This window comes from Artemia sp. Qi Xiang Cuo, chromosome 1 (assembly GCF_049724085.1).
Source record: "Artemia sp. Qi Xiang Cuo chromosome 1, ASM4972408v1, whole genome shotgun sequence".
Taxonomy (NCBI): Eukaryota; Metazoa; Arthropoda; class Branchiopoda; order Anostraca; family Artemiidae; genus Artemia; species Artemia sp. Qi Xiang Cuo.
In genome coordinates, this window is record NC_142794.1 from 89,905,436 (window position 1) to 89,921,252 (window position 15,817).

Genomic DNA, 15,817 nt, shown 5'->3' on the forward strand with positions numbered 1-15,817 from the left:
GTCGAAAAAAATCACACACAAAAACGAAGAAGCAAAGAAAATTAAAATAGAAGAAGAAAAAAACCTTCCCAGTGCTGTACTGAATAAAATTATGGACTTATACAAGATAATTTGGAAACACCCTTACAGTATGCCGCTATGAAAGGTAATTTGGATATTTGTCAACTGCTAGTTGTCAAAGGGTGTAAAAAAGGCTGCTAGTTGTCAAAGGGTGTAACTATAGATGCCTTAGATTCAGAGCTAGGAACAGCAAAGAAAATTAGGTTAGGTTAGGTTTGGTTAGGTTAGGATAGGTTAGCTTTAATTTCGCATCAATTAGATGTGTTTAGGTATATATTAGAGAATGAAGCAAATCTCTATGCAAAATGCAAATATCCCAATAAAACCATCTTACAGGCTGCTGCTTGGGAAGGCTGTTTAGATATTTTTCAACTACTATTTGCCAAGGGTCCAAATACAGTGTTGAATGTTGTTCGAAAATGTCCAAATGCCTTATTCAGAAGTAATGGAATAAATCTATTTATATTTACAAACTTTACATATGTTGGCCATGAGCCATGACACTCCCTTTACGTCAAAGAAGTGGGAGTTATATTTAATTTATCCTTGACCCATGGGCTCTTCCTCAGATTTTTTATGCAATCCACTATTGCTAAACTCCTTACGATAGAATAGGCTACCTTTAGCGCTTTATTCATGGCACTTTGATGCCATGACGCATCAGGGGGTTAATCATGGGTTTCTAAGATACAAGAGGTGAGCTTTGGACATTTGAAATCATGAGCCAGGCCTGAAATTGTGTTGGCTACTCCACCTAAAAACTCCCTCTATTCCTAAGAATGCTGCTTGTGCTTTGTTCATGGTATTTGGAAGCCATGATGCCTAAGGTAATCAACTCAATCTTGGATCAAAGAAGTGAGAAATTGGGATATTTTTTACTCTTGAACCAGGTCTAACATTATCTCAGCTATTGCACCGAGTTCCACCTTCTATACACAAGGGACACCATAAAAGACAGGTTTCTAGAATTTTTTTTTTATATATGCTTGGTAATGGAGACAGATTTGTTAAGAGGAAAATTGGAACACATTCACCTGTTGAAAAACGTCCGCGTGCGTTTTTCAGTGGCATAGTAAGATAAAGAGTTAACGGACTGGGGTTACATTCCGTCAAAACTTGTGAAATGACGTTTACGCCTATTCTAGCTTTAAAGTAGTATTTCTTGCATGCGTCCTCGTAAAATTTATGTTTTCACATACACAAGTCTCGCTGTTGACGCTAAATATGGGTTTCTCAATCGAAAGGGTTCGCTCATAATTTAGAATTTTCTTTTCTGTTTTATCTATTAGGGCTTGAAAATTTGGAACTTTTAAACAAAATTTTCAAATCAAACTATTTTAGTCTGCTGGCAACTAGTAAAGAACTTGGAATATGTTCCGATATTTTCATGGTTGTCGCATATTAGCCAAAACTAAAAAGTTTGAATTTCATTTTAAACTTTGTTCCAGGAAAAACCAGGGAAGTTTATGGTCTATGGTTGATTTAAGACTGCCCTTTCGAAATAGAAAGCCTTCAAATAAATGGAGGGTACAAAATTCCAGGCGATAAATTTGTATCCGTGCTTAAACATGCTTTTCTTTCCGTGAGCATTGTAATATTGTGTTCTAAAATTAGAATAGTTCACGTTTTAAAATCATGGTTTCATGTCTTAGAAAACTTTCTTGTCCAATGAAAAAAAATATATGGTAAAGACTATCGATTCCGTTGGAAATGTAAAAAAGAAAAACTTTATTTCAAAATCCATAACAATGTATTATGACAATTTCCTTCAAAAGACGGTAATTTTTTTCCAGAAAATATAACGAGGCATCGCTAGATGAATTCCAATCTGTAAGTCTTATTCAATCTAAAAATTTAGAACTTAATGATTTACAATTATTTGACTTATTCCTTATTATGTCACTGAGAATATGGCAAGATATGCCAAACACTTGATAGTGTTGGTGTTCAAATTTAACTATTTTAGTCTACTGACAACTGGTAAAGAGGAATAACTTGGAGTATACTTCAATATTTTAATGGTTTTGGCATATCAGGTAAACCCAAAAAGTTTGCATTTAACTTTAGATTTTGTTCCAGAAAAAACAGGAAAGTGTATGGTCTGTGATTGATTTAAGACTGCGCTTTCAAAATAAAAACCTTTCAAATTACTGGAGGGTACAAAATTCATGGCGATAAATTTGCATCTGTGCTTAAACATGATTTTCTTTCCTTGAACATTGTTATATTATTATCTAAAATTAGAACAATTCAGGTTTTAAAATCATGGTTTCATGTCTTAGTTATCTTATTGTATGGTTTCATGTCTTAGTTTACTCATATCTTAGTAAACTTTGTTATCTGATTAAAAAATATCGCTACTTTTTCAAGACAATCAATTCCGTTGGAAATCTCCTTCGATACGAAGTGCCCTTGTCTAAATAACAACAACAAAATAATACATGAAATCCATATCGATTTTTATTACAAAAATTTCAAGCCTTCCAATCACTTTCGACTATTAAAAAGGGCACTAGGCCTTACGATTTCCAATTGAATGAGCCCTTTTAGAGTTTTCACGACAACTCTTTCTAAAAACACCAATTTGTTGGCACGATTTTTAAGATAAAAACACAAAAAAAAATCCACATGACTTAGAAAGAAATCCTTTATGTGTAGATTATAATTTTAATTACCATAAGCGGTTTGAAGTGGTATAAACAGCTCATACGAGGCGGGCGCAGCTCCTATTTGCTTTATACGAGGTGTGATAACTGACTTACTTCGAAAATGCAAAATATACGTGGTGCGCACAAGTTCAACGTGATAAAGAGACATTTTTACGAGGTGTGTACAAGTTCTTAAGGGTTAAAAATTTGTTTACGAGCTGTGTCGGGTATAATAGCATTGTAGGCTATACGCAATAGACTTAAAGTCAGCTATTTTTATTTAAAACAAAATCGTTCTGCAATGCTAAGAAAACAAAAATGGTCTACAATCATAATGCATCACTTAAATTTGATACTCTTGTAGAAAGCATGAGTATCTCGTGGCAACACATCCACAAGGCCGTGCCCAGGATTTTGTTTGGGGGGGGGTTTACTCAGATTTTTTTTCTGGGGGGGGGGGGTAGCTTACACAAAAAAAACTCAAAAAATGCATATAAAATTTGTTTATATCCATTTTTGTTACGTTTTTAAGTCAAAAAAACATTTCGGAAGGGGTTCAAACCCCCCTAATCCTCCCGCTGGGTACGGCCTTGCATATCCAGCAACCCTATGAGGTCGTTTACCTTACATGTATCAAGGCTAAGGGTTCCTTCGTAAACTGGACGTATTCAAAGTTTTGGTTCTTTCACAGCCCGTTTTGGCAGAATGGTGATAGTCAGGTCCCCCTTTTTACATCCAGGTCTATAATCAGGTTAATACTTCGATCCTGTGTAGGCTTTGAAAAAAGTATGACTCACCTGTTTTACTCGATAAGGGTAAGGATTTCGCCTTGCATTCTTCATCTCAGATGCATACATACTTGAAATGTAAATGTCTCTATCTTTGCATCGGGTTTCAATCTTCTGGTGTACACTGTCATACTCCATTTGAGTGTGCCCTTTTTCTAGGTACTTCTGCATTACTGTCACTCCATGTATAGAAGCGAAATGGACAAGTGCATTAGAGAGAATTCCGTTCCTGTTCTGATATGAACATCCATCGCTCCACATAATAATTGTCTCAGCGTTTGGGTATGACCTTAACAGGTCTTCCAGCCTGTCAATAACACACGAAAAAAATTCGGATGAGACTGCCCTTCAGTCTCATCCCACACTATATTCAATGCGTCAAAACTTACAAGATCGTAAGAAGTCCAATTATATACTACGAGCTTCCGTTTTTTGTAGAGAGACGACGCTTTTATGTTCGGATAAAGCAACGTAGATTCAAGTTCATGAGTTGTCACCAAAAGCACCCCTGAACTCCCTTTGGCCTTGTCCTTGTCACTGTTTTTCTCAATCCTAGCTTCTTCTTTCTTTAATATGTGCTCAGAATACTCGTCTTCGGCAAGATTCTTCAATTTAAATGCTATGCATCTGCCACACTGGTCCTTATTTGGCTTGAAAATCCCAATGTCTTTCTCTTTCAATAGTTGTCTAAGGAAGTCATAGCTAACAATATCAGCCTTTTCTTTCCCCATTTTCTCTCTGTAAACATAAAACCCCTCTTTAACAATTCCATACTCAAAGTACTTTTTCTTATCCCTGGCTCTCCAGTAGTGGGATGGGAGCTTTGGAAGATCATCCAAAAACTTCTCTGCACTTTGCTTTCTTTCTGCAAAGTTAAGGGATTTCCTAGTATCCAATCGAATTGAGGTTTCTGGGTGGTTTGGATCTTGTGATGGATGGATGCCGTCCTTCGCTGCCTGCTCAGACCACTTCTTTTCTTGCCATTCGCCAATGCCAAACGTTCTCAAAAACATTTGCTTGCAAACTGTTAGCATCCCTTCTAAGGTTTTCAAATTGTAATTCAGGGTTTCTTTTCTCTTAGAAGGGCCAAGATCAGCCCCCTTGAATTTTTCGTAAACGACGTAAGTGACAAGTGTAGCTATGTAGACCTTCTTTTGTTCCCAGGATATTTTTTTCCAAAAGCTACCAAACAAACTCTGCCTCTCACTTTGAGGAATGAATGAACATTCAAAATTCTGACCTTCTTAGCATCGACATTACAATGTGCATTGAGGGCCAATTTTTCGTTCAGACTTTAAGTCTTTAGTAACTTTCTACTCACCATCTTTCTTGTTCTGTACTTTTGTTCCTTCGTATTCCTTCCCTTGGCATCTAGCATAATAATTTTTCAATCAGTTTTCCCCTGGCTTTGATCTGTCTTTGTTCCTGCTTTTTCTAGATGATGCAATACTATTTATCACTGAGCTTTCTGTCTCTGCGTCAAAATTCTTTTCTGGAATATCTCCTAGACTTCTGTCGTGGACTGATGCATTTCCACTTTCGTGGGCAGGTATATTTGATGATAAAATAACACCACTTAAATCCGCTGATTCAGCCAGAGGAGATTCTCCAGCAACACTTTTGTCTTGATTCATTTGATATTCCTGGTCATTTCTTGAATTCAGATGAGTATATAAAACGGACTGTCCACTAAGTTCAGTATTTACTAACTCTGCTTCATCAAAAGCTTTATCGGTTTGCTCTGGCAGCAAGATTAACACAAACTTCTGTAAGTATGATTGTAAACCATTTTTGTTTTCTTAGCATAGCAGAATGATTTGGTTTTAAATAAAAATAGCTGATTTTAAATCTATTGCCTATAGCCTACAATTTTATTATACCTGACACACCTCGTAAACAGATTTATAACCCTTAAGAACTTGTGCACACCTCGTAAAAATGTCTCTTTATCACGTTGAGCTTGTGCGCACCACGTATATTTTGTATTTTCGAAGTAAGTCAAGTTATCACACCTCGTATAAAGCAAATAGGAGCTGCGCCCACCTCGTATGAGCTGTTTATACCACTTCAAATTGCTTATGGTAATTAAAATTATAATCTACATATAAAGGATTTTCTTCTAAGTCATGTGGATTTTTTTGTGTTCTTATCTTAAAAATCGTACCAACAAATTAGTTTCTATCGTCTCCTGAACAATTTTCTTTTTCCATCATACGAGGTGTGCACGCAGCAGCCACGATATACTCCCAGGGCATAACTTACAACCCTTGTCCTGAGAGGTGGGGGGGGGGTTTCATCCTCAAAGACATAATTTCCAGAGCTTTCAAGTACTTTGAAAAAATGGCTATCTAAAAATTTTTATTGGATATGTTTGGGGAAAAGGTGGGCGTGAGGGGGGGGGGGGTAGTTGCCCTCCAATCACTTTTGACTATTAAAAATGGCACTAGCCCTTTCAATTTCCAATCGAATTATCCCTTTTTGAAGTTTATACGACACACCTCTATTAATACCTTATATGCCCCCAGGGCATAACTTGCAACCCTTGTCCTGAGGGCTATGGAGGGAGGGTTTTCATTCTCAAAGACCTCACTTCCAGATCTTTCAGCTACGTTAAACAAAATGGCCGTATCAAAATGTTGATCGTAAATATTTGGGGAAATAATGGATGTGGGGGGGGGGGTGATTCTCCCTCTGATTACTTTGGACTATTAAAAAGGGAAGTAGCACTCAATTTTCAATCGAATGAGCTAATTTTGAAGTTTTTACGACAACGCTTTCTATAAAAATCTTATATACCCCCAGGGCATAGCTTACAACTTTAGCCCTGACGGCTGTGTGTGTGTGTGGAGGGGGGTTTCATACTCAAACACATAATTTCTAGACCCATCTACTATGTTCAACAAAATGGCTATATTGAAATGTGGATCGGAAGTGTTTGGAGAAACGATGGGCGTGGGGGAGGGGCATTCGCCCTCCGATCACTTTTGACAAAATGTTCAAAGTTTTCATTGAATGTGTTCGGGGAAATGGTGGGCGTGAGAGGGGAGATATTTGCCCTCCAACTTACATATTATATATTTTATACTTATATGTTTTATACACTTTCGAGTATAAAAAGAGCACTAGCCCTTTCAATTTCCAATCGAATGAGCCCCCTTTGAAGTTTCTACGACAACATTTTCTATAAAAGCCTTATATGTCCTTATATAAAAGCCTTATATAACTCAATTTCCAATCAAATGAGTCCTTTTTGAAGTTTCCACAACAACGGATTCTATAAAAACCTTATATGCCCCCAGGGCATAACTTACTACCTTTGCCCTAAGGGGTGTGGAGGGTTTCTCATCCTCAAAGACCTAATTTCCAGAACTTTCAACTACGTTGAAAAAAAATGGCTATCTCCAAATTTTGATTGGATGTGTTTGGGGAAATGATTGGCGTAAGAGGGGGGCTATTGCCGTCAAATAACTTTCTACTATTAAAAAGGGTACTAGACATATCAATTTCCAATGGAATGAGCCCTTTTTGAAGTTTCTACGACAACCTTTTCTATGAAAACCTTATATACCCCCACGGCATATCTTACAACCCATTCTCTGAAGGATGTTGGGGGTTTATCATCCTCAAAGACCTAATTTCCGGAACTTTTAACTACGAGGAACAAAACAGCTATCTCAAAATTTTGATTGGATGTGTTTGGAGAAACAATGAGCGGGAGAGGAGGATTACTGGCCCGCCAATCACTTTCGATATCAAAAGGGGCACTAGCCCTTTCAATTTCCAATTGAATTAGCCCTTTTTGAAGTTTCCACAAAAACACTATCTATAGAAACCTTTTATGCCCCCAGGGCATAGTTTATAACCCTTTCCATGAGGTGTGTTGGGGGTTTGTCACCTTCAAATTCATAACTTCCTGAACTTTCAACTACGTTGAACAAAATGCCTATCTCAAAATTTTAATTGAATGTGTTTGGGAAAATGATGGGCATGAAAAGTGGGTTAGTTGCCCTCCAATCACTCGACTATTAAAAAGGGCGCTAGCCCTTTTAATTTCCAATCAAATGAGCCCTTTTTGAAGTTTCTACGACAACACTTTCTATAAAAACTTCATATACCCCCATAGCATAACTTACAACCCTTGCCCTGTGGGCTCTGATGGGGTTATCATCCTAAAAGACCTATTTTCAAGAACTTTCAACTACGTTGAACAAAATGGTTATCTCAAAATTTTAATCGGATGTGTTTAGGAGAATGGTGGCCATGGAGGGGGGGGGGGTAGATGCCCTGAAATCACTTTTGACTATTAAAAAGGGCACTAGCCCTTTGAATTTCTAATCAAATGAGCCCTTTTTAAAGTTTCTACTACAATGCTTTCTATAAAAACTTTACATGGCCTCAGGGCATAACTTACAACCCTTGTCTGAGGGCTGTTGGGTGAGTGTCCTCCTCAAAGACTTATTTTCCACATCTTTAAACTACGTTAAACAAAATGTCTATATCAAAATTTTGATTGGATATGCTTGGGGAAATGGTGGGCGTGGAAGAGGTGTTAGTTGCCTTCCAATCCCTTTTGGCTATTAAAAAGGCAAATTGTTTTCAGCTGTACATTAAGTGCACTAATTGTTTAAACTTAAATCTGACCAAGAAAATACGTTAGCTAATAACGTTAATATTATGTTTGAGTCGCCATAAAATCAGACTTAATTATTTTTCATTGCTTTTGCTCTCTGAAAACTTCCAAATTGAGTTTCACACGTCATTGATAAACTATTCTTCTGATTGGCCAGCGTACCCCCTAGTCCATGAAAAGAAGGCACCTCACCTTATTTTCATTTTGTTGTTTTGAGAAGAAATAAAATGTCGCTTCCAATCAAAGTACATTTACGTTGTGGCCTGTGTTTCAATTTGGTAAATAAAACTGAGTTATTTTTGGTTCCCAGAAAGAGGCGATTAGGCAGCTTGCTTAATTTGTTATCCTCAAACCTAGGGCTGTTTGGACCATATAAACTGCATGGCTATATTTACCATACCATTTTACTAGTATTGTGAGTGAAATGGCTATCGAGTCATTTCAATCCGATATTGAAGGGGGAGGCGGGGATTTTCAAGGTTATACAGGGCATAGTAGAAGGGTTTGCTGTCCTTCATTAAGTTTTTATTAGATAAAATTGCAACAGAACTTTCATTTTTGACTAAAGAATTCCTCCTAGGTTTTTAAGGCCATCACTTCCATACAGGGGGACTAGGGAATAAATAAATAGATAACCCACCATAACTTTGTCAGATCAATGCTGTTGTACTGACACTGCATATAACCTTATTAAGTCATTCAAAAATTAACTGTAAAAATATTCTTCAAAGTTTTTTATGAGAAAAGGGGTTTCTTCAAGAATAACCTGGGTATAGTATCTTTATCTCTTCAGTAAGAGTTTCTATTAAGATTTCTTTATTTTTCGTCAGCCTAACAAAGGTCAAAGTCAAAAATTTACAAAAATATTGAATATTTCGAGAAACGAAAGCAGAATCAATCGGATCTGCCTGTTTGAACAGCATTTTCCGTGCCTTCTTCGCTTTTTTTACGATTTTCAGCTTGTGAAGATCTAGTCGAAATAGCCGTCTGAAAAAAAGTGGTTTTAATTGAATAATTAATATATTGTAATAAGCACTCTTTCCCCCAGTACCCAAACAAATTTCCCTCCAATACCCAAACATATTGTTTGTCCTAATTATTCGATAATTTATGCTAACTTCCAATGTCAACGGTGGTCATAAACCACATTATCTAAGAAGCAGCTGTCTATCTTACCGAACAAAGGGAAGGCAGAAAATAAATCCATAAGCACAACAGTGTTGTTTTAATTACGGATGATATGTATTCACGTGCTTTTTTTTCTTTCCTGGCTCCTGTATATAAAACGAATGTTAGTACAATTTAGGACATATTTTGATCACAGGTTCTAGAGACTTTCTTTATTATAAGTTACTACCTATTAACAGGTTATCTACCATCTTATGTCCCAGGAGTCCTAAGCGTCATCATTGCGCCAATGAAGTTGAAGAAAATTCTTTCAGAGGTCTTATAAGCTATGATACTCCTTGGGTAAGGGCATTAAGTTATGTAAATAGCCAATATGCGAAAGGAACCTCCTATTAGTTCAATTACTAGGTTATATTTTCACCTTGTCGTGCTTTCGGGGTGAAACACAACCAAGTAAACAATCATGGTTAGTAGTGTGCTAAGCAATACTCCAGCGGGGACAAAATTTCCATAACTGGTTTACTTAGCAACCAGATCCAGTCATGATCCTCCTTGACAACCAGATCTTCTATAGATGTGAGGCCAGTACCCCCTAATGGACATTGTGGATATAAGATGCACACCTCATTAGCATATTCCCGTGAGGACATAATTTACACACTCTATATGGAATATAATTAGCATAGTCCAGATGGAACATAATTTACATGCTCGCTATAAGAGAGCTGACTGCTTCTCTCTATTACACAAACAACCTGAATGACATGTTTTATTGACTTGATTTTTTGTATAAAAAGGCCTTGAGAATAGAAGATTATTAACAGTATTCAATTGGAATTTGAAACATAATGGGTAAACAAACTCAAGATATGCCTTCTACTTCAAATGTGAGTGCTTTCGAATATTTTAACATATGTTTACTGGGGAGAATTTTTTTATTATCATCATGTATTACTGAAGACTGAAAACTTCACTGTAATTACGAGTTCAGCTGATACAATAGCTTTATCGAAGGTCCTCTCCTTGTATGGTGTATCTGATAAAAACATTAAAGTAATTAGTGCTGTGTACGAGAATAACACTGCTGCGGTTAAGGTAGAAAATAAAGTTAGTAGGTTTCGTATTAAATCAGGGTCAAAGCTGGTTTTCGTCCTATTCTTATTTATATGAATTATTTTGATGGACTTCGTCCTAACAAGCAAAGCAAATGCAATGAGAGAACACGGAATTAATTTGGGGAGTAAAATTCTCCTAGACTTAAATTATGCTGATGATTTAAGCATCCTAGATGAAAATGTTAGCAAAATGAATCAATTTTTTTTAAAGGTTTTGCGAGTCCAGGATGCAAGAATAGGATGGAAAATGAAGGTTAAGAAGACTAAGTATGCTAGCTTTGATCTCATATTCACACTCAGGACTCTGATAGAATAAGTAAATGATTGGTCCAACGAAATATACATGCTCTTCATTGATTTTGAAAAGGCCTTTGATTCCATAGACCGTGACACACTCTAGGAAATTCTATAGAATTATGGTCTCCCCAAGAAAATAATAAGTTTGATCATGGCCTTTTATGAAAATACGGATATAAAGACAGAGAACGGAACAACTAGATGCTTCAAAATTATATCAGGAGTGCGACACGGATGTGTTTTATCACCCTTTTTATTTCTAATTTTAATGGACTATGTTTTGAGAGAAACGGCTGGCTTCGGAATAACAGTTGGAAATAAAATCCACTAAGACTTTGACTTCGCGGATGATGTGGCACATCTGGAAATGACAAAGCAGCGACTCCAGGAGCTCCTTAATGAAGTGAGCGTTAAAGCGGAGACAGTTGGCCTAAACATCAACATAGACAAGACTAAATCAATGGCAACATTAGGCTCGCCAGTCGAGCTCCTGCAAAAAAATTGTAGAGTCGAAGAAGTCCATGAATTGATATACCTCGGAAGCTGGGTCGATTACACAGAAGAGGTGCAAAATGAGGTCAAGAGTAATGCTGAGGTCAATGGTAAACGCTTCTTTCAACAAACTTAAGCCAGTATGGAAATCAAAGAAGTACCCGCTTACACTAAAGCTGCAACTTCTTAATAGTAACGTTTTGTCCGTGCTATTGTATGGCATTGAGTACTGGAAACTAGATTTTGGGACAGAGAAGACTCACAGCTTGACAGGTTCGCCAGTCGAGCTCCTGCACAAAAATTGTAGAGTCGAAGAAGTCCATGAATTGATATACCTCGGAAGCTGGGTCGATTACACAGAAGAGGTGCAAAATGAGGTCAAGAGTAATGCTGAGGTCAATGGTAAACGTTTCTTTCAACAAACTTAAGCCAGTATGGAAATCAAAGAAGTACCCGCTTGCACTAAAGCTGCAACTTCTTAATAGTAACGTTTTGTCCGTGCTATTGTATGGCAGTGAGTGCTGGAAACTCGATTTTGGGACAGAGAAAAGACTCACAGCTTTCAAAAATATGTGCTTGAGACACGTGCTTAATATCGGTTGGCGTCAAAGAGTCAGCAACATTGAAGCCCGCAGAAAAAACTGGCCAGCCGCTTATTACTGAAGTGATTAAGAAGAAGAGATGAAGCTATCTTGGCCACGTCCTTCGGATGGAGGACTCAAGAATCCCGAACCAGGTTCAACAATGGTAGCCGTGGGGGCGTCGACAGAGGGGAAAACCGAGAAATACGCTCAGATGCACGTACGATCGTCATCTACGCAGTGCTCACACATCACTACAACCCCAGTGGGAGGATGTACTTGCCAAAGCGATAATACGTGACATTTACCGAGGCTTCGTCGATACCCTATGCGCCCCAGATGGCTCAGAAGGACCTAAGTACTAAGTAAGTACTTTCTTTAATAATTAGAAATCTGTAATAATTGCGAGAAAGAAGAAACTATCTTTAGATCAACAAGCAAGCAGACAACAGCTGGAATAGAGTCACAATATCAAAGGAAGAAATTTGAAATCTGAAGAAATATTAAATTTGAGCTAAACAAGTAACTTACAAATAAGTGTCTTATAACTAAAACAAAGGCACCCTCAAATTAAGTGTAAAACGCAGACGTAGACCATATGAGAAAGTGGGCAGCTGTCAACACACGCCAACTATTAAATTGTTACAGTAGTCACTGTTTACTTACAGTTAAGAAATAAGCTGAAGGCGTGCTCCAGTGTCTGACGTATTATTTGAATACAGGAATTCTCCCAATACTAATTTTCTGAAGGAGAATTTGTTTATGGTGTGTCTAGACCATAAACCATAAAACCTTTGTATTTGTCACGAGAAGCAAATTTAGCATGAAGATTATTAAGGAATTACTCAAAAGAGCGGCTTAGATGAAAGTGATAGTATTAAAATAAAATACAATTATTGGCCAATAGTGCATTTTTTGCAATTCACACACGGTGGATCTTTGCCGCCACATGATGCTTCTGAATAGCAATTTGTTTCATCTGACAATATATGTATTTAATGAGCAACTAATTTTTATGTCATTTCTCCATTGGTTATCTTATTGTTTGTGTATCTATCTTGCAGGGAAAATTATACAATATGACAAACGACTCAAAACAGCTAAAGCAAAAGGTTTGGAATAAGTAAAAGAAAGAATCACATTAATTCAAAAACAAAAATATTGCAAAACAAAATCTACGTTAGAAAACAAATTTAAACTATAATGGAATGAAGGAACGTGTTATTTTAGCTTCGATCAAAACATAACTATTTGAAATTAATTCTGAGATTGTCTATCGCCTCCGAAGAAAATATAATTTCTAAAAAAAGCTATCATTCTGTGAAGGACAAATAGGAAGGAGTAATTGAATCGACGCCAGTATTTTACTCCAATTAAAATATTTGATTTTACTATGACAGAGTTAATCGAAAAATGCTCATCAAATTTTTGTGATGAACAGTTGGTAAAAATTGACTTAGATCGTAAATATTATTTGTTTCAGACGATAATTTATTTTAACTTGATTCCATTAAAAATATACTCGATTCATTCACAAGAGAGAAGTTCCGTAGGCATAAATTATAACCTATTTAGAATTTACTCACCCAGGCTACAGAGGCAAGTCCTCTTTTTGGGGCATTTCCATGCATTTTTGATTCTAAACTCTGTAAGACAGAAGCTTCGTGCTCTGTAATATGTTCCAAGTCTGCCTGTATATGAATATGGCCTAGATCTGAAAATTTTAAAGGAAATTTAAATGTTTTAGGTATTTTCAATAAAAATAACTTTAGAAATTATCATTAAACGCAGTAAAACAAAGTGGGACCTATTTGGCAGGAAAGGTGACATAAAAATTAAGCTACTTACCTTGTTGAGGTTTCCATTATACCCCTATTTGACACCTTGTAATGCTATTGTTTTTTTTTTCAACATGTTCCTTGAGATAGAGCAATTTGAGAGAACCAAAGAATACAAAAAAGAAGCAAAAATAATTATTTTGTAGTTTTTGTAATTCAATTTTAGGATATTGGTCTGAAGGAAGGTCACAGGGACTAGAATCCTGGAAGCTGAAGTGTGCATTATATAGCATGTTTAGTTTTAGTTTAAAAACTCACAATTAAACTCACTTTAAACTCACAAATGGATTAAAATCAACAACTTGGGCTATCAAATGAAACAAGACCCAAAAAACGAAAATTTACATGTTTAACAAATGATAATTATTTGAAAAAAACAAGTTCTTGTCCCATCACCTGAACAATTAACAAATATACAACCTATATCATCATGTAAAATTAGACCAATAAGGGTAGCTAAAGCCTAGGGCATTTGTATTTTTTCAGAAGTATTGAAAATCCAAAATGAAGAAAAAAATGGGGTTAGAAGATAAGTTACAGCGAGAATCAAAATGCGCCAAAATTGAAAGTGTTAGTTATGATAATTGGGTATGGGATTTTGACATGGATAAGGTCATCAATGTTTACCATACATATGTTAAGAAAAGAAAGGTTCGGTGTTGTTTTTTATAATAACAAAAGACAAGCCAAGGCAAAAGTTAAAGGTCCACTGACAAATAAACATAATTTTACAAAGGCGTCAATTCTAATTTAAGATCATTTAAAAATTTTAACGGGCTGATTGATGAAAATCAAGCACAAATAGATGTGATTAGAAAACCAGTGAAAGTGAGAATCGCAACAGCTAAAGAAAAAGGCTTGGAAAAAACAACAGAGAGAACGACATTGAATTGTAAACGAAATTTTAAACAGTGATCTGTGGTCGGAAACTGGAAAATACATATTTTATGATCTATAACGCCTTAAGAAATTAAGTGAGACTATGTTTGAATCTAAACTGCTAAAGAAAAAGGCGTGGAAAAAGCGTTCTGAGGTAAAGATGAAAAAAAATGGACAACGAAATCTACAGCTTGAAAATAAGCAATTGCCATGATTGGTCACAAAAACGATCTAAATAGGTCAGGACTTTTTGAAGGGCGGAAGAAAGAACTCGTATTTTTAAAGAGTGGCTGTACTGAATCTGTGGTGACGTCATGACCTCAAGAAAAGGCCCAAGACAACTAAAAATGAGAATCAATAAATAAAAACCTGCCGCGTGGAGATACTAAATGTACTACATTCCGGTACTACATGTATATTTAACTAAAAAAACATATTTTTTTCTAACTGAAAGCAAGGAGCGACATTAAAACTTAAAAAAAATATTTAATTTCTGTTGGTGTTTCAACTAATGCAGACTTGGCTGTTAATGGGATAAGGCTATTGTATTACTTTGAGGTTGTTTTCAGATTTATTTGTACCCTCTAGATAGATTTATAGTTAAATAAAATTGAGAAATCTTCTCTAATTCATAGAATAGGTCTTTCTCTCTGGGAATTCGCACCAGCGCCCTCTTTTTTTCTCAAGTAGACGGGGACGGTATCTACGACACCAATTTCATATAGTGCCATCTTTGTTCCCATATCATTAAGGTGCTGATTTTTTACTGGGAAAAAGCAGAAGAGGGAAAGGAGCCCCCGGAAGCGCCGTATTGTAGCCGCTGGTATTCAGTTACCCTAAAATTGCTTCCCTTCTTCCTGTGTGATTTCAGTATTCTCTGATGACTATTTTTCCCCTCCCAGCCACTCTGATTGGACTACGCTCTGTGATTTTGCATCTGAACCTAACCGCCCACTGACTTTGCTTACTGCGTCAGAGGCCATTTCATTCCGACACGGAAATGAGCAGTATGAAGCCAGACTTGGTTTATAGCCTGGTTTTGAACTTCGTCTTCCGAGCAATCAAAGCGAGTAACAAGTATGTATAAATAGTGGCGAAGGCAATATAGTATTTCAAAACTGATATGCTGACTAAGGCAAAGGATGAATTATGGTAGTTAGCCGTTACGTCTACAGATCGTGTTAAGCCCCAGAACATGGTTGCTGATCTGGTGTGAGTCATCTTGACTTATGACGAAAAGAGAGAAGTTTGTTATCTATGAGCCTGACGAGGCACCCATACTCTCAGGGAAGGTTACAGCCACATTGACTTGCCAGGTCAAATGAGCTTCATTCTACTGTGGACAATCTGATTGACCACCT

The 15,817-nt window shown here is 36.6% G+C and overlaps 1 protein-coding gene across 1 annotated transcript in view; it reads right to left on the reverse strand.

Moving 5' to 3' along the window:
• Window positions 1-8,931: 8,931 nt before the first annotated feature.
• LOC148956901 (uncharacterized) overlaps window positions 8,932-15,817 on the reverse strand; it is a 36,747-nt gene continuing 29,861 nt past the window's right edge. The window contains exons 4-5 of the mRNA XM_089096792.1: window positions 13,326-13,453; window positions 8,932-9,113 (exon numbers count right to left, since the gene is read on the reverse strand). Coding sequence (XP_088952918.1) covers window positions 9,021-9,113; window positions 13,326-13,453 — 221 coding nt within the window. The 3' untranslated portion in view covers window positions 8,932-9,020. The remainder of the gene's footprint in view (window positions 9,114-13,325; window positions 13,454-15,817) is intronic.